Source organism: Myodes glareolus, chromosome 3, assembly GCF_982192425.1.
Source record: "Myodes glareolus chromosome 3, mMyoGla1.1, whole genome shotgun sequence".
NCBI classification, from domain to species: Eukaryota; Metazoa; Chordata; class Mammalia; order Rodentia; family Cricetidae; genus Myodes; species Myodes glareolus.
Window position 1 is genome coordinate 86,599,791 of NC_142028.1, and position 24,508 is coordinate 86,624,298.

The following is a 24,508-nucleotide window of genomic DNA, read 5'->3' on the forward strand; positions in this document are numbered from 1 at the left end:
AACAAACCAGCATAAGCAACGTGGGGAGGACAGGGTTTATTTCATCTTACAATTTTTTTTTTTTTTAGTCCACCATCAGAGGACGCCATCAGAAACTCAAGCAGGCTAGGAACCTAGAGGCAGGACTGAAGCAAATATCATGGATGGAGGAGGAACCATGCCTATTGGCTTGCTCTCCATGGCTTGCTCAGCTTCTTGTTGCGTTTCTAACACAACCCAGTATCACTTGCCCAGGGATAGCACTGCCCACAGTGAGCTACGCCCCCCCCATCAATCATTAATCAAGATAATGCTACCACAGACTTGCCTACAGAGTAATCTGATGCAGGTATTTTCTTAATTGAATGAAGTTCCTGCTTCTTAGCTGACCCTACCTTGTGTCAAGTTGATGGAACACTAACACTGCTTTATACCAGAGGGTCAAAGAATCGCTCTAGCAGAAGGGTGAGGTAAGCAGAGAGCTTCGTGATAAGGAAGAGCAAGGGCTGGAAGGATACAGGAAAGAGCATTCCAAGTAGAGGAACGTTCCAAGCCCTGTGGAAGGGACGGTGGATCAAAGCAGCTTAAGGTTTCATCATTACTACTTTGGCAAACCAAGTCCAGGAGAGATGCAGGGATCTATTTGTCAAGTCTCCCAGGCAGGGAGTTAAGTTGGGGCTGAACAGAGTAAGACAGAAGTTAATGTGTATAGGGCATTTTCTAACACATATCAGAGCAGTAAGTTCCTCTGACCTACAGAAAAGCAATGACTTTACTGAACAGGACCCTAACCAAGCCCACCCGCCTTACCCTTCACTACCTCTCTTTCCCATATCACGTGGGTTTCCACCCACCATCTCCAGGTGTTGAGTCCTGATGTTTATCTCTGGCACAGATGTCTATTGTAACCCTCTCCTGCCTGTTGACTCTGGAAGTCTGCCTCCAGTCCAGATGTCTGTGTGGAGCTAGAGCATCTAACCACCTGCTAGAACAAATGTTCTGCTCTGCTGTATGTGTGACTGTGTCCAGGCCAGATGTTTAGGAAGAACACTATCGATGTGCAATAAATAGATACTGAATCGGTGAATTATACAACTGCGTACGCAACTTTTCATTTACTGGACTTGTCTACCTTTATGCCCCATGAGTAGCTCGAATTCCTGCCCAAAGCAGAACTTAAGCCCTCGCTTTCCTCGCTTTCATCTAAACTGCCCTGACCCTGTGTTCCCTCCCACTAAGAGTGGGACACAGTCTCGAAGACTAACAAGGCCAGAAGAGTGGGCACCGTGCTTGCCTCTGAGTTCCCCCACTCCCACAGAGGAAGTGGTCCAGTTCTACTTTGGCCCATTTCTACAATCTGTCTCTTCTCTGTTATCCTTTGTCGTGTTTGAAGTCTCCCCACCTTTCATTTGGGCAATGGTCATATAATCATCTCACTTATTTCTCTCCCTCTCACCTAAGACTCTTTTCAATCTATTTTTCATGATGCTTCCCAGAGTGATCATTTAAAAACTATTTCTAAACTATCAAAGCTATTGTCCTGGTTGGGGTTACTAGTGTAATAAAACACCATGACCAAAACAAATTGGGGAGGAAAGGGTTTATCTGGCTTACACTTCCAGGTAGTAGTCCACCACTGAAGGAAGTCAGAACAGGAACTCAAGCAGGGCTAGAACCTAAAGGCAGGAGCTGATGCAGAGGCCATGGAGGGGCGCTGCTCACTGGCTTGCTCCTCATGGCTTGCTCAGCCTGCTTTCCTATAAAACTCAGGACCACCAGCCCAGGGATGACCCCATCCACAGTGGACTGGACTCTACCCATCAATCACTAACTAAGAAAATGTCCTACAGCTGGATCTTATGGGGGTACTTTTCTAAATTGCTGTACCCTCTCTTCAGATGACTCTAGTTTGTATCACTTTGACAAAACTAGTCAACACAGCTATGGTTCAGTCTATGGTTATAGAGACTATAAAAATAAATTTTAAAAAATGAGGATAGCCTACCCCAGCTGTACAGTAAATTTGAAACTGGGTAGGGCTACATGAGACACCGACTCAAAAATAAAAAATAAATCTAAAACAAACAATCAAAAAGCTGTTAAGACGAATCTGACACATTTGTGGGCTTTGTCTCACGTCTTTTCTTTGACTTAGTAAATTAAGCTCGATAAAGCACACATCCAGAAATTTGGTAAAATTTTACAAACAAACTACTGTATTACTGAGAAATAAGGAACTTGAGAAAAGTGAAATTACTAATGCCCATTATGCAAAAGTCAGTACTGTTTTAATTCGGGGACTCGGGGATCAATTTCTGCTACTATGAATCTGAACAGCTCCCTCTTGCTTTTAAAATAAAATTAATTCACTGTATTGTTACATATGGTTTTTTTTTTCTTTCTTAAATTTTGAGACAGAATCTCATATAGCTCATGCTGGCCTCCAAGTATATAGTTAAGGCTGGCCTCGATCTCCTGATCACCTTCCCTCTATCTCCCAAGTCCTAGAATTACAGGCATGCACCACCATGTCTAGGCAAATCACTGTTTTTAAGTTTGAATTCTTTTGTAGTTGAACTTTATCATGAATGCTGTTGTGTATCTTTAAAGTCACTTTGAAAAAAACATATATATTGGGGTGGGGTGGGGGGAACCAGAGCCTGTGTGTGAAGGTCTGAGGACAGCGTTTGAGAGTTGGTTCTTCTACTTGGTTGAGGCAGCAGAGTCTTTTTCATTTCTACTGCAGTGCTATGGGCTCCAGGTTAGCCGGTTCATGAACTTTTGGGCAATTCTGCTTCTGTCCCTCATCTCACTATAAGAGTGCTGGGGTCCAGGAAAGGACCACTGCATCTTCTGGGCTCTAGGATTGAACTTGGGTAGTCAGAGTTGCACGGCAAGCACTTTTAAGGGCTGAGCCCTCCTCCCAGCCCTGTCCTATATCTTTAAATATTGAATACATCTACTTTAAAATATATCAGCTGAGCATAATCATAGTTTATCTGATCCCTTTCAATTACTTAGCATGTGGTTTTGTTATTATGAGTAGATTTCAATGTATATTCTTATATATACATACTTTTGTCTTTGATTATCCCTTTTAAAATTTTCTACACTTAAAATTATTACTTCATGCTATACAGGATTCTTGATGTACTTGCCAAGATACAAATCAAATCACGTTATTCTCTTCTAAAAAAAATAATCCCTAAAGATGAATTGTGGACAATAGTTCAGACTCCTGAGGTGGGGTACTCTGCAGACTTATCCTCAGTTTACCTCTCTGACTTTGGCTCCTGTTCCTGCATATGAGCCTCTTCCTCAACCACATCAAATGAAAAACTCATAGGCTGAGCCAGAGCTTTTGGGCCCAATTGTTTGCCTAGAAATCTGTGCTTTCTTTTCCACAATCTGGCTGACTTTATTTGCTTGGAAATTTAACAGCAAGCATCCTTTATGTAAAACATACAATATGTCTTCCATTCAAGTGTCTGTTGGGAGTCTGACTTGGCTTAAAAAAATCATGTCACTTTAATCAGAATTTCTACATCAGCCCTGCCATATCTGATACCCAGTTGAAGAAATAAACGCAATTAATGAGTAGCTTCCATGATGCATAGCCAAGCGGAGATTTAAGGAAAAGGAATTTTTGCTTTGTTTTGTTTTAACTCTAAGTCCACATTCTTTATTAGTATTATCTGCTTCCTATATAATCTTCCTTTCCTTTGGATTCCTCCTCTTTGGGGTCTCTGAAACATCCTGGCCTTTGACTTTGTCTTTGTCTGCTGTTTTAACTGCAGTTCCCTGGCTGCTGGAACTATGCTGAATTCTCAGCGTTGGAGAGAAATTTGCCTGCTGACTGCATGGTGAATGACGAAGCAAACACTGGTGGTGCTTTCACAATTCTGACCTCAGTTTCCCCTCATTTCCTCTCCCGCGGCTGGCGCTGACTTGGTGAGCCAATCTCCCTGGGGACTGGCACTCATTTCCTCTGATGTCTCGGTTCAGGCTGGGGTTTCCCAACTGAGCAGGTGACATATCATGGTCCTGACACGCCTCTGCCAATAAATAAAGGCCCCAGACAGCGTCCCCGGAAGCAAGCCCTGAGAGTGCCAGCAGAAAGCCTCTGCTTGCCTATGTGTGCTGGAGAACGAGCGGAATGGCACCTCAGGCGCAGGACTGATGCCTGGTGGACTGTGAATGGTAAGAACCATCCTCAAAGAAGGGCAAAGAAAAGGGAACATGACCCTTGGCAGGGACGCCGTATCTATGGGAACCAGTGTCCACTGAGGCTGCCCTCGTAATGTGAAACACATCCACCTCCTCACAACACTCTGAACCCATAAGAAGCTTGCCATTTACTGTTTAAATACAATGGATTCTACCCCCTATAACCAGCACCTTCCCTAGCAAGTGCTTGACCGAGAGCTGCCTGGACCACGTTTTCCACAATTTGGTCACCAAAGCACTAGCTGTTTGTCCTTTCTTTCTCCTGTCTCATCCCACTGCAAACACTGCAGCATCTTTACAGGGGAAGTAGAGGACATGCACATCTCCAACCACACATTCAATCATATATGTGAAAATACATAAGCATGTGTGTGTGTGTGCGCGCGCGCATGTGTGTGTACATACACGCATTAACATACCAACTAGACTAGGGGTGTCCTCGTTCTCCATGTAATCAGTATTCATCAAATAACAGCTGTGACTCTATCTGAAGAAAAGGAATTGGCATCACTCTCTAGGACGGGTACCGTCAATAGATGAGATGACAGACATGTAAGTAGTCAACTAGAGACAAAGGAGGCAGAGAAGCCACCTAGCCTTCTTCTCCTCAAGATAGGGGAATCTTAGCACCTGTCTGGAGAAAAAGAACGGAGAAGAAAAGGCAAAAGGTATACAGTTTAAGGTAAGCCGGCATAGAAGCCAGCCACATGAGTACAAGCTGCCACATAGTAATAGAGGGGGGCTTTAGAGGAAGAGGAAGGAAGCCTGAGATATGAGAAAAATCATACTTTAGTTCCACTAGTATCTAAAAGAAAGAGACATGAAAGACAAAAAAAAAAATGGAGAAGGAGGAGGAGGAGGAATACATATCTGAGTTAGGACTCAGAAAGGCAGGCAGAACAAGCTGAGCCTCGGAACAGCTTGTTGGGATGGTGCTAGGTAGGGGACTTGGGGGCTTGAGTTTGGGAAAACTACAGTATCTCATTCTGGGAATAACCATTCCGCCCATCTCTTTAGTAAGGCTTAGGGTAAGCCGGCCTTCCTAGGGGTGATACTTAGCCAGGTGATTGACCAGACTGGATTAACTCCTTTCTGGTTTGAGTAGCTTGGAGTGTTAGTTCTCCACTCAGGCCAGAAGTTCATCCTCTTGACTGGAAGGAACTAATTTTATTTTTCCTAAGGGGCCTTTATTGCTGCTGGGTTGTACTGATGTATTTATCTAGGACTTAGGAAGTAATTAGTAAATACTTTGTCAATGAATAACTGAAATTGTTTAAGTCTGAATCCCAGTGCCATCCCACGTTAGAGGTGTCAATTAGGAAAAGATTCTTGACTGAGTCTGTTTGCCCCCACTTCAGACCAACATGGTATCTTCAGTCATCCCTAAAGTGAAGGACAGCATTTTAAGCTTTTTTTGAATCTGAAGCCTGTTTAGTTGGTGTTACTGATGGTCACATGGCTTTGTTACTTGGCTGCTGGATGGATAATTGGTCCAATGGGGACTGTGTTGTCCTGTACAGGAAGGTAGGATGCAGGCAGGGTGAGGCATGCTTTTGACCCAGAGAGTGTCTCAGACTTGTTACAGAGAGTTCTTCGTGTAATTCTGGTTCATAAAGCTTTGAGGTTACTGATATCTGACCCAGTATATACTGAAGTGAGCCCCGTGAAGACACGGTGGAGACAGTGCACATTTCAGCAGAATCTGAAGGATAATGGGACAAAGCTTATTATACAAAAGAGACCTCTGGGGATTTTACCAATAGGAAGGGTCCTATTATTCTGTAGGTTAAGGTTGAGGAGGGTCTTCTACTTCAATGTTTCTACCACGCTCCTCAGGGATGCAGGTATTACTTGTTGCTCTGTGGACCATATTTTTAGAATCAGGGTCAAAGACCTTGAAGTGAGGTTACTTCTTGAGGACAGTTCAGCACTTTTGGGGAAGAGATGAATGAGGTGTCTTAGATTCTAGAAGCACCAGCTCTCCCCTCCTGACACCAGCAAGTCCTCTTGTCTCTCTGAACCTTTGTTCTTCGGACTTGGAAGTGAAAATTTGGACTACATCCTGGATAGTGTCCAAAATATTGGGTTTCATGGTCTAAGTTGATGAGGACAACTGACCAGGTCTCTCTCTCCAGAGGGCGCCAGATCTCATTACAGATGGTTGTGAGCTACCATGTGGTTGCTGGGAATTGAGCTCAAGACCTTTGGAAGAGCAGGCCGTACTTTTTCAACCGCTGAGCCTGGATATAAGGCCGCAAAAATGTCAAAATATTGCTGGCTGCAGTGGAGGTGGTGGGGTCTGAGAGCAGCAAATGGCAAGCTGATTTCAGAGGCAAAGGAAGTTAGGGGCAGCATGGGGTGTGTGTATGACCAGGGATTGAACCCAAGGCTTCATTCATTTTGCTAGATAAGTACTGTACTCCTGAGCCATCCTTAGCCTTCTCTCTCCCTTTAATATAAATGTCTGTACTGTTATACTGTGCATGGTCCCATCGTGGAGTTTTGGAAGCACACAGCTTGAATTTATCAGGTTGCAGATTGTTCAGGTCCCTGGAATCTGAAAGTTGCACAGCATGGGGAATTTAGTAGCAGATGGCATTAAGTTTTTGAATTAGTAGACTTTAACACAGGGATAAAATTTTGGATTATCCAAGGGTCCAGGCACTCACCAGGATGCTACATATGGAAGAGGAACAAAAGAAAACAAGAAGGCAAAGTGAGAAGGAGGACGAGGCCCACAGTCAAGTAACGCAGGTGGCCTTGGGAAGCGACAAAAAGGCAGGAGTTTCTCTAACACCTCCTGCCCAGGAAGGTAACAAATTTGTGTTATTTCAACTCACCAAGCTGTTGTAATTTGTAATTATTTTTTACAGGAGCAAAAACAAACTAAGGCCTGTCCTACAACGTGCTGGCAGGCTCTTAGGCAACTTACATCATCTGCATTCCACAGCCTTTGGTCCTCCTTTCTCAAGCTAAATACTGTTTTGAGGTGTAAAGGGACAACCAGGTAGAACTGGCTGGTACACAGGTGCATAACACACCTTTTTCCTTCTGGGTTGGGGGCAGTGCACAAGGCAGGAGAATGGGAACCCAGTGCCCTCGTCAATAGAGCACCTTCTTCCTTTGAGACGAGCTGTGGGAAAGACTTTTCCTTAAGCTCCCCAAGCCCACGTTATCTAGGGAAGTCTCCATATCTATCTTCGGGGGACCCACAGCTCCCACCTCCCACATGAAAACCCTTAAGAGCACAAAAGCCCTTTTAAGAGGCTGGAGATGAGAGCCAGCCCCCAGCCTCCCTCTGCAAACAGGCTTCGGAGATGAAAGAACAGCTTCCGCATCCTGCCTCTGCAGTGGCCATGACGGTTTCCCACTGAGACAATCAGAGGCAAGCCCACCCACAGGCCAGCCTGCAATACCTCCTCCTCCCTCCCACAGACCCCAAAGAGACAGCCCTCAAACAGTCCAGGCAGCAGAGCCTTGGTTAGTCATGTTATGAGCTTTTATTTAAAAAGCACATTTAATACACGTTTAGTTTCGCAGATACACGTTTTCACTTTGTATGCCACAAAAAAAATCTTTGAATATTATTCTCTTTACAAAACGGAACCTTACAAAAATACTGACGATTTAATGTTTTTATACAGGTTTTCTCTGGTTGAAGTTATTTCTCTCATTGTAGAACAATGGCTACCACAGAACTATGATAGTTTTAGTTGAGATTTAAAAAAAAAATAACTCAATGCTCCTTTAAGCAGCTAAAGTAAATAACACAGGTCGAGACACAGTTCATAATCATAGTGGATATAGCTAAAGTTGTTTCAGAAATAATATCTTACATAGTTAACTTTTAATGTTTTATACATTATTTATATAATATTTATATATAAAATCATAGCTTGCTATATGTTGAAATGAAAGGACGGAGTCTGTGGAAGGATGTGCATGTGGTTGATCCATATGGTTACGTGTAGCCCTTTGAAAGATTTGAAAAGCACTTGGTTTTTTTTTTTCCTTCTTCCTTTCCTTGGAGGTTCAGTAGAAGGGTCTCTGTCTACTGTCTAGAATGGGACCTTGCTTGGAAGGACACTTGTGGATAGAGGATAAGGAAAAAACTCTCTATGCAGATTTAACCCATGTGTTCTGCCCAGCAGAACTCACCAAAGGACTGTCCCAGGGATCAACCCGGAGACAATAGTGCTTTACACAGCAAGACCAGCTCCTGCAAAAACCCTCTGGGCTCCCTTATGGTGAAGGGTAACCTTTTGGGCATGAGACTGTCTGCTACTCTGGCTCACTCTGATCCCAAGGAGCCAAAAAGTTGGTTCTTTTTTTTTCATTTTTCATTCTGCCCTTTCCCTCCCTTCCTGTCTCTTTACCGAGGCTCCTTTGGTCAGCCAGAGGCCGACCACGCCTGTGCTCATCCTTGGCCCCCACCTGAGATCCCGGTACACACCCAGCAAGGACCTCAAGGGGATGGCAGTAACCGAAGTCTAACCGTTTCTACATGTGCAAGTGCCCGGTGATTGATCCTGCAGTGGCAGATCCGCGTCACAGTACGGTGCATCAGAAGACACCCTCTGGGTCTTCTGAAATTGTGCTATTTGTGAAGTTCACTCTTCCACAAAGGGTCTCCTAATCTCTAAAAGTGAGGGCCTGTGGTTGTTAGCCTGGGGATGGGGGAGATGACAGAGGCCTCAGCGCCAGGAATTTGGATGAGGGTTCTGACCACTCTGAGCCAATGCATTCATTCCTGGTATTTCAAAACACAAAACTTCCTTGAACCAAAGTCACAGTAGAAGTGGGTCAGGCAGAGGGGCTGATTTGGTGCCTTGTGTGCAACACAGGAGCTCGAGCTGTTCTCACTGGCCTGGGATTTCTCGGGTCACCAAAGGGGACCACAGCCTCTGCTCAATCATTCTAGTGTTTTGCTCCTGACAGGCCTGTGCTCACTAGAACATGAACACTTAGCCAGCTGCACAGCCAGGATTCAGGACGCCGGCCCTGTTGTCTCCACACAGGCAAACAACCTATTTGGGAAGGCCACAAGATAAGGCTTTTTTTTTTCTTTTCTTTTCTTTAAATGTTTTCAAAATCCATCGGGCAAAAAGCTTTTCCCTACATTCTACTGTCAGATGAGATGGGAGAGCAGCAGGAACATGCTGTCAGCAGTCACTTCAGAGAAACCAAGCGCTCTGCAGCCGCAGCACCTACACCATGTTGTGGTGGTTGTTCCTGTCGATAATGTCCACAGGTGACAGGATCTCCTTCCTGAGAGCAGGGGCCGGCTTAGTCTTGAAGAGATCGGACACGAAGAACACCTAGGGCACAAATCAGAGGTGAGAATCAGCAAACGCCAAGTGCGGGCTGGGAACAGATCAAAAGAGGCTTTGGGAAACACAGGCAGTTGGAAGAGAGGGCCCAAATCATAGCTCTTTAATCTGGGGAGGGGGCAGCGAGATCCCACCTTCCAGCAATCACTATGCAGACAGGAAACTGAGGCAATGACTACCTTGGCAGTGAGAGAGAAAACCCTACTTTGATGGACTTTGAGTCAGGGCTCTGAACCTGGAACTTAACATTTCAGACTTTCTCAAGGCAAATGTGTTATGAAAGGTTAGGTTCCCAACAAGGGAAGCGCTCACAGTTCTTCAGTTATTAATCCACACTACTCTCCTCTTTCTTACAGAGAAATCCAGACTGGGACCAAAAGACATCAGCCACGACAAACTCTGACCAGCAGGTGCTGGAGCAAGAAAACAGTGGTGACCACATTTTCCTGAAAACCCCGCGACACCAACCATCTGAGCGGGGAGAGGCCAAGAGACCCAGGTCTTGACACTGAGAGTCAGCAAATCACTGGGAAGAAAGGTCAGGGGACAAACCTCCTGCTCTCATTCCCAGCATTCTTCCTCCTCCTCAGCATGTGACCTTCCTGAATCTTTCTCATAATGATTGGGAAACATTTACAAAACACCCACTTGCAAGATGGCTCAGACAAGGTTGCTGTCTGAGTGAGCGTCTGATGAAAGAGGAACCTGACGAGCCTACGGGAGGGAGCAAAGTTGCTTCCCAGGGAGCAAAAGTAAACACACAGAATCAGTCTAAGATATTCAGCAACAGGAGTCTGTATTAAACAATCCAATACAAGTGTCAGCTGTCAGCCACGTAATTTCATAGGAAGGACACAACTGAGTTCATACCGGGAATGAAATACATAAAGATCTTGGTTGGGGACATAGCTCCGTGGGGCTCACCCAGCAGGCACAAAGCCTAACAGGTCGGATAGGCACACACACACACACACACACACACACACACACACACACACACACGCGAACACATATATGCACACACAGACAAATGCACAGACAGACACACACACACTGACACACACATAGACAGACCGACACATGACCACACATACACACACACAGACAAACACACTCACACATGAGTTTTCTATGTCCCTCAGCTTTCAGAACTGAGACAGTTTTGATGCCGACATAGCACTGTGACATCATTCTGATCACTTAGTATGAAGATGAAGTTCTTAATTAGAATTCAACCAACAGTCTCTAGCAGCCAGACTCTGGCTATGCAGGCCTTGGACTGTCTGCTGAACTGATTTCCAGTGTCCATTCTGCAATAGCACAGAAATCACCAAAGAGCTGTAAAAAGTGGCGGATGTGCTGGCTACTTGAAGAGAAGATGGAGCGGCTATGAGATAAATGTGCAAGGGTCCTGCTAGTCATCGTACCATTTAATTTTGCACATTTTACCAATTCAACCATTCCTATTGTTGTTGTTGGGGGAAGAGAGCCAGGCTGCATCTATGATACTAGAAGTAAATGAAGTATTAGCCCCAAAAATGTGAACCCCTTAATAAACTCACAGCCTGAGTGTCACTGAACGAGCCAAGGCAAAAGCTAAACCTTTACCCTCTTTTTTTCCCAAACTGTGGGAGGAAGAAAAGTGTTGTCTTCTAGACAGAGGCAAGCTGGGATGTGTGGGGTGGGTACTGAGACCCACCTTTTTACCACCTGCTGGAGGCTTGAGGCTCCCCTCCTGGGGAATCCTTTACACATGTGGGAAAGGAACAAGTGCTCCCAGTAGACATTAACAGACCCGGCATATATCTCTCCATATATCTCATGCTGCTTTAGGATGATACTATCACCTGGCAGGTGCAGAAACAGTAGACAATTCTCCACCTGAAAATTAGGCTCCTTTCATCTTAGCTTTGGAGCCCCGGAAGAGAGAACAATGTCTCCACCACTGGCTCTCACCTCCACTTACTGAGCTTCAGGGTGAGATTATTCTCAAAGCCCTGCCTGAGGGAACTTCACCAAGACTCCTTCCACCCACCGTGGGCAAATACAGAAAAGAACGGTTCCTCCAACTCCACATACTCATCTCCCGGTCTCCTAGGATGGGCTCACGTGCACTACACATGAGCATTTCTGTTTCCTGAATGGGCTCAAGAAGGCCTATCCTGTCTGCAATTAAGTTCATTAAGATGTGTCTTTTCCTAATGCTGTGAGCTGGAGCATGGCTACTGGACCCAGACTAAGCCACCCGTTCCCATGTCTGCAAAGATGCACTTCATGAGATTAGTTCAGATCCTTGCATTACCTATAGCACGTAGTCGGTCTGTGTATACATCAGGCACTCAGCGTGTTGGCTGCTGACTTTATCAAATGTCCTCTATTTTCTGGGAATTAAGCACTGTGGCTTTAGGCCACAAACACTATTTGGACACCAATATACGTGACCTTGTCAAGACTCAAACAGGGTTCAGTCTTCCTGATGCTTGGAACAGTAGAACTAAAGAGAGCCATTAGATGTAAAAAGGCCTTGGCTTGGAGATGTCTTATTCCCTACAGGAGATGCTTCCCTACCCAGAAAGGGAAGCCAAAGTCCAGCTTGGGAAGGCTGTGCTCAGATTCAGGGCTGTGGCTGGACCACAAGAAACACCCACTTCCAACCCACAGCCCTGCTGTGCTACCTGAAAGAATAAATGAGAAATACCCTCTCAACAAGTGAGTAACTAAGACCCGCTCCCCTGCCCCCAAATAGCCAATTCCCAACACCGCCCTAGTGACACTGCCCAGAACACTTGCCTTCAATTTCATTCTGATTCTTGGAATTTTATAAACTACCAATTTTGAGAAAAAAGGGTGAATGCCAACAATAAACACCTATTAAGCCCTTAGTGTACACTAAGCCCCAGAACATAAAAGCCAACATACATAAGAAAGAGATCTTTGCTCTGCAAGAGCTTAGAAGTAATGCAGGAGAGAGCCAGGTAAGCAGCCAACCATAATACTGTGGTTAAAGAAGATTAAATTACAGTTTATTTATTTTGTGTCCACATGTGTGAACATGTGCATACTACAGCATACATGTTGAGGCCAACGAACAACACAACTTGCAGGAGCTGGTTCTCTCTTACTTGTGGGTCCTGGGTACCAAGCTCAGCCTCTCGGCTAGGTGGCAGGTGCCTTTATCAGCTGAGGACCTCACCGGCTCCAATCATGCTCTGTTTTAAGGACCATGATAGAAGGAAGCACAGAGAACAATGCATGTAACCTAGACTGAAGAGTTGAGACCGGGCCTTAGAAGGCTGTCCCTAAGGACTCAAGAAGAGTTGGCCAGGTGGTGAATGGCAGAAATCACAGCCTGCAAAGACTCAGCAGTGAAAACACAGCACGTTCAAGAACTGAAAAAAACTCAGTAGGGCTAGGGCAGAGAGGTTGGTGATGCTGGAGAGAAGAGAGCCCCATCTTTGGTCATAGTGAGATATCTTTCGACTCCAGAAATCACTGTGAAGGGGGAGCATCCCATTGGAAGGATGGGTACTTAAACTGGAGGAAGAGCCAGAGGGCACAGTGTGACTGAAGGTGGCCCTGCAGTGTGGAGGAGAGGCAGTGGGGACATGGAGAAGGAGATGGATTCTGAGATGTCAGGGGGTCTACAGCTCACAGAGATGGGGGCGGGGCTCGGGGGGAAGCAACTGTTTGCTTCTAGTTCTGTTTCCAACTCCATAAACCTTGGCACTGGTTACAACAAAATTTCTGAAAATCGGGGTGGATTCCGGTAGACTGCTTTCTTCAGCCTTCTGATACTTGCTGCCCTAAGGTATTGTCTTGGGGGAAGTGATTCTGACCTCCTGCCGGGTTTGAATGTTTGGTCCTTCTGTGCTCGGATGCGAGGGCGGAAGATGATCTGCTTTACCCAAACACTCTGGACAATGACACTCTTCCTCCAGCAGCAAGACTACACACAAACAAGGTGGCTCTAGAAACCCCACGCACTTGATGAAGAGATAAGAAGCTCACAGTGTGAGCCCTCTCCTCCCAAGGTACTGCTCTCCCCATCCAACCAGGGGGACTGGTAAAGGGCTTTGCTTTTCAAAGTAGACAGATTTATTTCTCAAATCCAGGTCTTGCCATTACTTGGGACACAATACCTACCTCACGGGATAGTCTCGGATACCCAGAGAGAAACTACTAAGTGGCAACCATCATCACTGGCTGGTGTATTCAATGCCTAGCTATATAAAGCTATATAAATATTACGTATTTTCTCTGTTCCTAACATGGAAGGACAGGAAAAAACTAGAAAAAGAAGAATGGTGGGCGCAGAGGTGAATGTCTATAATTCCAACACTCAGAAGTTTGATGCAGGAGGATCCATTTTCTGCTATGTATGTAATAAAACAATGAGAGAGAGAGAGAGAGAGAGAGCACACGTGTAAGCCAGATACAGAGTCATTACCGAGCTGAGTGGATGGGAGTTTTCCATACGGCAGATAGGATCTACTTGCAAAGGCCTACAATTTCTAAGGCTGTTTAGACGGGTGAGTCAGCACTCTGGCAGAAGGCTGTTTTTGATGTCTCATCACCAAACTTCACCTGCTGTGGAGAGGCCAGCCACCCCTAGGGCACACAGCCCCATCCTGCTGGGATGCTGCCCAGCACAAGACCACGGAGACCCGCAGAGATCAGAAACCGGAAGTCAGTCAGCAGCCTGGCTTCTGCCCCCACGGCAGTGGGTGGCTGAGTCAGCAAGCAGTGCCAAGGCATTGGGCTCAGAGCACATCGTGACAGGGGACTCGACTGGCAATGTTCAGAAATCCTATAGGGTTTCCACTCCTGAAACTATGCAAGGAAGCCCCTTGAAGATAGGAATCACACCAACACACACTGAGACTTTCAGGAGCCCCCGCCGAATCTCCATACCAGCACGGAGCAGATAACATAAAACCAAGAGAATTTTAGGATCTCAGATGCAGATGAAAACAAGAGCTGTCTGTCTGGTCTGATATCTCTCGCCAAGCGTAGTCCTGCGACCACCAGTTTCAGAATCACCTGGAAGCTTCTCAAGAGAGCAGAGGCCTGAGCGCATCTAGGCGTGGCCTGGCATGTGCGCTTTACCAAATATTGTGGGAATCCGTGGAATAGACTAAAGCTAAGAGAACAGTGGTGGACCGTGCAGGAGGGCAATGGAGGGGCTCGAACCCTCTGCAGGCCATCGCCCTGCCCGGTGCCCTCACAGCTTGTATCCTTGACAGCAGGCAGTTCCTGCATCTGCACCCTGAAAACCACCACAAGCTCTCCCGCCAGAGCTGCCCTCACCTTCCATTTGTTTCTCCTACTGCATTGTTAATAACCTTCCATTTCGCTGTTACAACACAGGCTTTGATGTGTGTGATCTTTTAAATGCTGCATCATGCTTCTCTTTCTAGACTGTGAGCTCCTCCGGGGCAAGGATTATGTTGAGTCATCAGAGTCCAGACGTTGCAGCCCTCGAGAGACGCTGGCCACCTCCCAGGTAAGCGCAGACACCACGGCTGCCTCTCTCCTTCAAGCACACTTTGAGAAGTAGGCTTGGCCTGGAGGTTCCCTTCCAGGTTTCTAGTATACCATACAGAAAAATCTCTCGGCTTAAGTGGAGAAGCTCCTTTGGAGAAGCAAGCCCTGGGAACTGACTCACCCCCATGGCTAGTACATTAATGCTGTCTAAGGAAAAATTCTCGTTGGCAGCCTAGTCTTTTGACTACAGGGGAGTTACTCAAGTGGAGTCACTGCCTTTTAACCTCAATAAAAGGCTTTCAGTGGCTGCTGGCACCGGGAATTTGCCAGTGTCTGTGCTGCGTGTTACCCGGGTGCATCGGAGAGGGGACGTGATGGGGGGTGGGGAGGAGACTGTCACATAGCAGGGTTCTTGCCACTGTGTTTCTCTGGTTCCACCACTGACTGAGACTATGTCACACTCCTGTGTGGTCCAGAACTGAGTGAAGATCTTATCTGATCATCTACTTGCCTTGTATTTATGTACAACTGTTACTTAAATAAATAAAAAAAAATAACACTAGGGCTGGAGAGATGGCTCAGCAATTAAGAGCACGTGCTGTTTTTCTGAGGCCCCAGGTGCAGTGCTCAGCACCCACAAATGCCCTCCAGTTCCAGGGGATCTGACACCTTCTTCTGGCCTCTGAGGGCACCAGACACCCAAGCAACTCGCGTATGTACACGCAGGCAAAATACACATACATAGACATTAAAGTTTAAAAACTAAGAAAAAAAAATGAGGAGTATTTGCTGTTCATGCAAAGAACCAGAGGTTGGTTCTTGGTACCCACATGGTGGGAGTGGAGGTGAGGGTGGAGTGGTCACAACTTACTGTAACTTTAGCTCCAGCTCTCTACCACCGGTACCCCATGTGTATCCCCTCTTACCCTGCACATACTCATAGCTAAAAGTAATAAAAATAAATCTTAAAAAAAATTTTAAAAACTAAACTGCCTCTCCAGAATCCCTATCAGCCTTGAATGGAATAAGAAGGGAGAAAACACTTGGTGGCTGAGATGGACTGTCCAAACCCTTCTCAAGTTACTGTGATTATGGACCAAGACCATGAAGGAAATAAGTCCTACAAAAGGAATGAAGAAGGTGTGGAGAGCCGGGACCCTTCTGAAGGAGAACAAGGCTCTCTGCTTTGCTGAGAAATCTAGGAAGACTCCTCAGGTTACCATGAAGCCAGAGTCTGTAAGGGCCAACCCAGAAGGCTGCTGCTGAACAGTGGATGCTGGATCTAACCAGAGTTGGGACCCAGGAACAGGCCACCACTGGGTAACAGAGACCTGACAACGGCAGGGGTCAGAATTCCCTGTCTAGAAGCATGGCCCCTGATTCTGAAACAAAAGGAAGTAGGAGAGGATCACCAAGCCTGGCAGAGCCATCATCCCATAATTTTCCTGGGTGTGTGCAACTCCAGGGTCAGAAGCCACCCTGTGCTGTCTCATTTAGCTCCTTGCCTTAGCTGTACCTGTATTCCTTCCGCATACGGTTAGCATCCTTCCCTGCCGTGTCTTACAGTAAATGCCCAATAGAAAACGTTAGACATGACCTGCCAACAGGCCAACTAGCAAGTGGCAAGCCCAGTCGCTCTGGGCTTCTACTTCATCTCTCTCAGCAAAGGGACAAAGAAGAGATTCTTGATGTACTTTGGAAACTGTAGAGTGCTGTAAAGACTGATCATCTCCCAAAGGCTCAAAGTGAGTTATGCTCTGGCTTCCTTTCTCAGCCACATCCACCTTCCTGCCTACCTGACAGTGGGGGACTAGGGAGCAAGGTGAACTTGAAGGGCGTGAACATTAGCTAAGAGGCCGCGGGCATTATTTCTTCTGCTACTCTGGACCCAGGCAACACTGGAATACATCCAGAGGGCACAGGTGGGCATCTCCTACTAGAGGAGGACCCCAAATTCCCGGAGTAGAACTGTAGCAGCTTGTTGCTGCTGTGTGAGCCCCTGAAACAAAACAAGGGACCTGGGATGAATTCGGACGCCGTGTGAACTTGGGCGTGTGCTGGGTTCTCTGCGGGAGCTTCCGAGCTTCCTCTTAATAGGCAGCGCAGCTGAACTCTTCCTCACCGGAGCATTCTTGCCCAAGCTCTTCCCAAGGTCACTGCTCTGGGGCAGAGACAAAGAATGCCCTCGCCCTTCCCTGCGTCCTGGAGGAAGATAGCAGCCACAAAAGAGCAACTGCTGGTGGGGGGGCCACACCCCCAGGAAGAGAAAACCAGGAAAGACCGCTGTGTGTTTATTAAACTTGGGAGCAGCTGCTTCCTCTGCTGAACCCACAGCCGTGGAGGCTTGCCCTCTTCTGACCCCTCTCCCAGTGCCCCCCTAATTTACCATCTGTTAGAGGGTCAGTAAGGAGGTGACCAGATATGCAAGTTGTCACTAGACAGGAAATGAACTGATGTCCGCCCCTCTGTCCCACTGCCTGGTTGAATCCAGGTATTTGAATCTTTGGTAGGGGGAGCTGCAGAGGTGCAGGTAGGAAGAGCAGGGGGGATCAGTGCAGCAGCCTTTGGCTCTGTTTGTCCATCTGTTCTGTGCACCTGTAGGGCTAGCCAAGTGGAATGAAAGATAATGCATGTCTGTTTGTCAGGGAATGTCTTCTCTTCTGTGGACTTCTGCCTTGTTCCTCTGGCCCATCTGGCAAAGGTGTGCCTTGGTGTGCTGTCCTTTCTGACTGAGTTCCAGCATCTGCACTGAGTCCCAGGCATTGTGAAGGCTCTGTTTCATCAGGTTTCATGCCCTTCTCTTTCTGCAAAGCATTCAGTTGGCAAGCAAACTAAACCTACTCCTGTGGGCACATCGTTTTTGTCTAAATAAGTCTGCTTGCTGTGACAAAACCGGCCTTTAAAGACTTGAACTGCCAGACTGCTGCCCAAGGCTCTGTAGGGACTGAACCATGACTAGGCCAACATGCTACACCATTGGGAGGCTTAAGGGTAATCATCGAATTTAGGGCATGGTCATGGAGGAGATTTCTCCACCTGAAAAAGCAGGCCCAGCTTAGTTATATAGACACTGTCCAGCTGAATAGAAGATGGAGAGCTACAGGCCTCCAAGTTTTAGTTAGTTTGTTTGGTTTTTAAAGACAGGGTTTCTCTGTGTCACAGTTCTGGCTGTCCTGGAACTCACATTGTAGACCAGGCTGACCTCGAATTCACAGAGATCCGCCTGCCTCTGTTTCTCAAGTGCTGGAATTAAAGGCGTGCTCCACCATCGTCTGGCTAAGACCTCAAAGTTTAATTCACAGATAAAGAAACTAGTATCATAGGGGATATCCCACCTGAGGCTACAGCTCATTCAATCATGATTTCCCCAATGCTGATCAAACAACTGATATCTGTCAGCTACCACAACAGGCACCCAGAATAGCTGTATGATTAAGCCATGGATTCTGTTATTAAAGCATAATCTACTTGAGGAGATGGACAGAAGAGCAGGTAATTGACAGAAGAGGCCAAAGTCATGGCAGAGCAAAGCACTGGGGTCTGGGAGAACTCGAAAAGAAAGTTGGGAAATTCTAGCTTCAGGGATTGGGGAAGGTGTGCAGAGCTGAACGCTGGTTCCTCAGAGATATCCAGAGCCCACTCTGCAGACCTGTAATGATACTACCTCACATCTGACTAAGAAGACTGAGTAGATGAGATTAAGGTAAGGCCGTAGAAATGGACACCTGACCCTGGGCTATCGATGTACCAGCATCCCTGAGGACGGGCAGGCAGGGGAAGTGGCCATACATCAAGGAACACAGGTAGCTATAAAAGGCAAGGAAAACTGACTCTCCCTTCGGCCTTCCCATGAAACACAGCCTTTCCACACCTTTACTATAGCTCAGCGAGACTCATTTTTGGTTCCTGTGGTTCTCGGGGGCTTAAGAAAACATCTGTGCTGTTGTCACAGCTGGATTGAGATTGGGTTTACTTGTAACAGCAGCTGTGGAGGGCTCATACAAGAGGTTCTACCAGAGATGAAGTGGAAGTGGACTGTGCTCCATCGAAAGGAGTGGGCAGCTATCAAGGGTAAGAGCTCAAGAAGTGTGGCTTGCCAGCAGGTGAGGGAGTGGGGGGGGGGTGAGGGAGGTCTTAAGAGAGCTGGCTTTGTGTCAGACTGCGGGAGTACTGCGGGAGTGTGTCAGCTTTGCTTTCTCTACATTTTCTGTGGGCCTTAATCCTTCCAGACTCCTGAATTCTCATTTTAAATGAAAACAGTTGCCACAAACAGTGAGCTCGCCACAAGCATTAGCAAACCCACACCTTTGCCCAGGCACCAAGGGGCCTCAGAGGTTGGGCAGTAGAGGTTTTCCGGCAGAGGAGGAAATAGATGCTGAGCATCACGGCACCTTGTGGTTTGTGCAGTGCTGGAACCTTCCGGCACCTTGTGGTTTGTGCAGTGCTGGAACCTTCCGACTCTGGGAGATGTCTCTGTAGGTCAAGAAACTTGAATCCATGGTGGGACACACCTTTATGCTCAGCGCTAAGGAGACAGGGGCAGGCAGATCTCCATGAGTTTGAGGCCAGCCTGGTCTATATAATGAGTTCCAGGCCAACCAGGATTACATAGTGGGATTCTGTCTTAACAACAACGACAAATATCACAGATACACTGCTGTGGAATATTTGTAACACTGTGAAGATGTGTCTTTGCCAAGGCCCCTTCTGATTGGTTTAATATAGAGTTGAATGGCCAATCGTTAGGCAGGACTTTTGGGTTGGGGGAGAGAGAACACTGGAAAAAAGAGAGTTGGAGAGACACTAGCAGACTCAGAGCAAGTTGGGCATACATACTAAGGAAGGGCAAAGAGCCATGTGCCAGGACGCAGATTAAAAAATATGGGTTAATTAAGTTATAAGAACTGGTTGGAAACAAGCCTAAACTAAAGGCCAAGCTTCCACAATTAACAAATCGTCGTGTCATTTTTTGGGGTCTAGTGATCCAAAAATAGTCCGAGAAGAAAGCCTGCTACGGTCTATACTGCCTATAAGTGAGAAGAGCACTTGTTTTCCCCAGGATTCACTGATCTTAAGGGACATTTCTGTCACATGGTGTAAGCAGAGTAGAGGTCCGAGACTACGGCCTACAACACTAGGGCTCCCTTGCACATGGGAGCTGATGGAGCTGAGACCCTACAAAGGCAAATAAATGTCCTCCATACTCTTGGTGGGCCTCAGGCTAGATAGATACCCAGTGTCCTCATCAGACAGCCCCTTGAGGGCCAGCATCTCTGACTCAGTGCAGCAGCTGGGGAGTTTTGTGTCTGTCTTTCCTTGTAATCAAAACCAGGGCCACACTATCCCATGGCTCTCTGTGGGAAAGGACAGAGAGCCTTCTTTTTCCCCTGCTGAGTTTTCCCAAACTCTTCCACTGAGCAACCAGCCACATCTTCCAGAGACTTCTCTGCCCTGGCCTGTAAGATGATTTAAGCAAATCAAATCTCTCGGTGCTGCGCTTCCAAGCTAGTGGGACCAGGAGGTCCTGGCTATGTGCCAGGTGGAGTTAGGAATCGAAAGAAAAATCATCAACAAGGCCTAGTTCCTGCCACACCAGGCAGACAGGTAAAAGGGCAAAAGGCAGAGAAGATGTGTCACCTCTTCTCAATCTATCTAGGTAAAAAGAACTTCCAGACTCAAAAGGCTAACAGGATCAGCCCAAGACTTGGGAAGGCCCCTGCAACACACTTAAAGGACCATCTTTAGACAGCTGTCTCCACGATTTCTGCCCGAGGTAGCTCTGGCTGGCCCGGTGTATGGCTCCCCTCCCCCACTGCTGAGCACAGAGGGCATTGCTTTGAGTCATTCTAGGAGAAGCTCTTTGGCCTTGGGTGACCTAAGTCACTTCGCCAAGTCTGAGTTGCCACATCAGTGCAGTGGCCACATGGCCCTCAAGGAAGTCACAGGACAAAGTATCCAGAGAGGTGTCAACCAACAGTAGGTGGTTTTACAAACCCTGAGTTCAAACTCTCAACCCACGTTACAGTCACTCAGAGCCAAACAGGATAAAAGTCACACTCCCAGGTTTCCTTCTGGAAAATAAGCCCTCCTTCTCCCGAGTTTTGTCTAATTGTTCATGGCCTGCACTCTGGAGCTGCAGTATAGAAGAGAGGAAGGTTAGGAATGATCCCCACACCTTTTAATTTTTTTTTTAATTGGGGGTAAAGGAGACTCCAATTAGGGCAGCAGGCCCAGGCAGAAAGAAGCAGCTCAGCAGGCTCCATGGTCTGCCCTCCCGCTGAGAGCAAAGCTCAGAAGGGTGCAGGCAGCAAAGAGTTACCCATCCCCCACTGTCATCACATATTAAAGGGCCAGGCACCAGGGGACAAGCTAGAGGGTGACAGCTGCTCCAGGTAACAATTGGCTCCCCTAATTTGCTTTCTCTTCTGGAGAGAAACACACACACACACACACACACACTCACACACAGAGAGAGAGAGAGAGAGAGAGAGAGAGAGAGAGAGAGATGCACACACAGTCATGCAGAGAGACAGAGAGAGCACGCACCCTAAAGACAGCCATCAAGACACTAGACTCCTAGTCGGGCCTCCAACATCTAAGCTGGCAGGTGGGTCTGTCTAATCATGTCTATTGTGTCTACTTTGAGCACCCTAACACTGACACTGTGAGCTGACCACACTATGCAGGGCCTTTGCCGACCTGCTGAGGCCCCATTCACGTTCCTATTGCAGTCCTACTGAAGAACTCAGGGCTTCCTATGGGACTGGGGTGAGCACCTCTAAGAAGGGCCCCAGAAACCTTAATACCAAAGTTTGTGCACACTCAGCATCTGGGATGCAGGAAAGAGGCGGGGGGGGGGGCAGGGAGGCGGAAAACCAATTTCCACCTTCACTGAGAATCAGGATGAAACACGGAAAAAAAGCAATCCATTTGTATTAGGGGAACCACCATGTGGCCCACCCCAAGTTCAGTCTGGATGGCGTTCTGATGATATGCAAGGTCCCTTGGCCAAGGGAGGGGTTTCTCCTTCAGCAAACCTCTGGATCTCTAGCCAACACAGACCAAGGTCCCGGGAGATCATTCACAGTAGGGTGTAGGGATTTCCCAAGAAGCCGAGAAGAGCCACTGACTAACTAGCGTCCAGCAAAGCTGTGTATGAATAGGCTGTGTCAGGAGACTGCCGTTCTGTCCGTTCCTCACGTGTGTGCTTGGGCAACGTCAGCTTACTGTGGTTGGATACTGGGTCAGCTGGACAATACCTAAGCTGTCTTCTAATCACAGCATTCTCCAAGTCCATATTGGTGCTCACAGAGAAGAAGATTCACAGACCCTATCAATCGAGTCTCTCCTACTGATGGGGTGCTGAAGCCAGCTGCTCTTGGGACACTAAGAAGGGAACAGGAATGAAGTCTCCACCACAGTTTTAATCACTGAGCTGGAAACATTTAACAAGCACCCGTTTGGGGCTTCTGTTTGCACGCTAAGGACAAAGGGCTACTTACTATGCAGCAGGCCACCAGAGCTCCTTGGGCAAATCCTGCCAGGACGTCGCTGGGATGGTGTTTGTGGTCAGATACACGTGACAATCCCGTGTAGAAGGCCATCATGAGCAGAGTGAACTGCAGGAGGGGCCGCAGCAGGCGGGCCCCTCGCCAGGTGAAGCGGGCCTGAAGGTATAGCTGAAGGAAAGAGATAAAAGAGATGCTAAAGGATTTCCCATTCACAGACACTAGAACACAGCATGCTTTACATTTTTGCTAAATGGAGTCATCTAGATTTGGTGTGATATACTGCGGATAGAGTATTTAATTTTGACATGATTCCAGTCACTGATCTTTATTTTTTATAGCATAAAAAATGCTGAGTTTATTTAGAGGGATCAGCTAAAGAGACCTGAATAAGATAGTACATATGTACATATGAATGGTTTTTACGTACTGCTACGCACACAGCAAACATTTAATAAACGTGACTTTCCTCCTTTCCTCTGGATCTACACTACACGGAGAACAGTAACCAAGGCCTGCAAAGGCTTTGTTGCAGGACTGATAACGATTTACTAACAACACATCTGGGAGTTTTCTCTGGGATTATAGCTGCAGGGTCCCTAGGGAGACCAGCAATCCCCTGCCACAGCAAAGGAACACCTATGAAGCTTTGAGTGAGTTGCTTTGACAGGCCCAGCAAGGGGATGTTTCTGCTTTGAAAGAAAGCAGCTCCATTCACGAGAAGTTTCCAAGTCACCAGTAGGAACCTGGATTCTGAATCAGCAAAGAAGGAAACATAAACCAGCCAGACAATGCCAGAGAACTTTCAAGGGGACATTGACAGATACTGTGCTGGGTGGGGTGGAAGAGCAACCTGAAGAAAAATGTAAGAAAAAGACAAGAAAAGAGGAAAAAAAAAACCCACCCCAAACACTACTTCTGGCCCAAGGAAAGCTGAAATGACGTCAACTGGGTATTGTCCCCTCTGGAGTTATCTTGCTAGAGTTTCCGCTTTAACCTCTGGGCACAACCTACTTCCCAGGTTCCTGTGGGAACTTGGGAAATGAGGGGGAAGAAGCAAGAGGAACAAGGGGGAACTTCCGACTACAAATCAAAGCAGGGGAGAGGCCAAGAGAAGGGAAGAGCAGAGGGAGGGGCTGCTAGCCACATGACAGACCTGAGGCAGGGGCAAAGGCCAGACCTCCCTTCCAGAGACAATGGGGCACTTTCCTTTTGGTGGCCAGGAAGGAGCATGCCAAGGGCCAGGAGGCCAGGCCTAGGGGACAGAGAGAGAATGGAAGATCCCAGAGGCACTTGGGCTGTGCAGGAGCCCTGTCTAGGACGGAATTCTCACCTACGCGGAAAATACAAAGCCACCCGTAGAAAACAGGTGGCCCCACCATCACCGAGACACAGTGACTCTAATGTTAGAAAACCTAAAAGCACTGAGTGGAAAACTAATAAGAAGGTATACTAATAAGAGGGTGGCTGCTAAGCAAATTTAAGGAAAATCAATGGGTTTCTCATACATCAGCAATAATCCGTTAAAACCCAGAAGCACGGCAAAATCATCATCCCAAAGGCGAAGACAATGAATACAAATTGATGTATCCAAAACTTCTTTTGTGAAGTAAGGGACATAAGGCCACTTTCAATAGAGATCTAGAATCTTTATTCATAAGAACAGTGAATGTATACATTTAATTAGAACATGATGCACATTCTAGAACACCTGGAGAATAAAGCTGGAAAGTTCATTCTCCAGGAAAAAACCCCGCACGACAGAACCAGACACTGGTAGATGCTTTGGTAGATGCTAAGGACAAAGAGCTGAGACGTTCACTCCACTCCATAGTGGGTTCTGTAAGTGTACTAATGTGTCTTAGAGACACCATGAAAGAAGGTGGAAGGCAGCTAGTGTCATTGCCAAGTGCAAAGGATGATGGACTTGAACCATCGAGATGGAGGACTATTTTGATGGAAGGTAAGGGAGAATTGGGA

General features: G+C 46.9%; 1 protein-coding gene across 1 annotated transcript in view; it reads right to left on the bottom strand.

Annotated features, from left to right (window-relative positions):
• Positions 1-7,687: 7,687 nt before the first annotated feature.
• The window catches only part of Plpp3 (phospholipid phosphatase 3), a 77,423-nt gene continuing 60,602 nt past the window's right edge, over positions 7,688-24,508 (bottom strand). Inside the window, exons 5-6 of the mRNA XM_048453240.3 lie at positions 22,523-22,699; positions 7,688-9,524 (exon numbers count right to left, since the gene is read on the bottom strand). Coding sequence (XP_048309197.1) covers positions 9,414-9,524; positions 22,523-22,699 — 288 coding nt within the window. The 3' untranslated portion in view covers positions 7,688-9,413. The remainder of the gene's footprint in view (positions 9,525-22,522; positions 22,700-24,508) is intronic.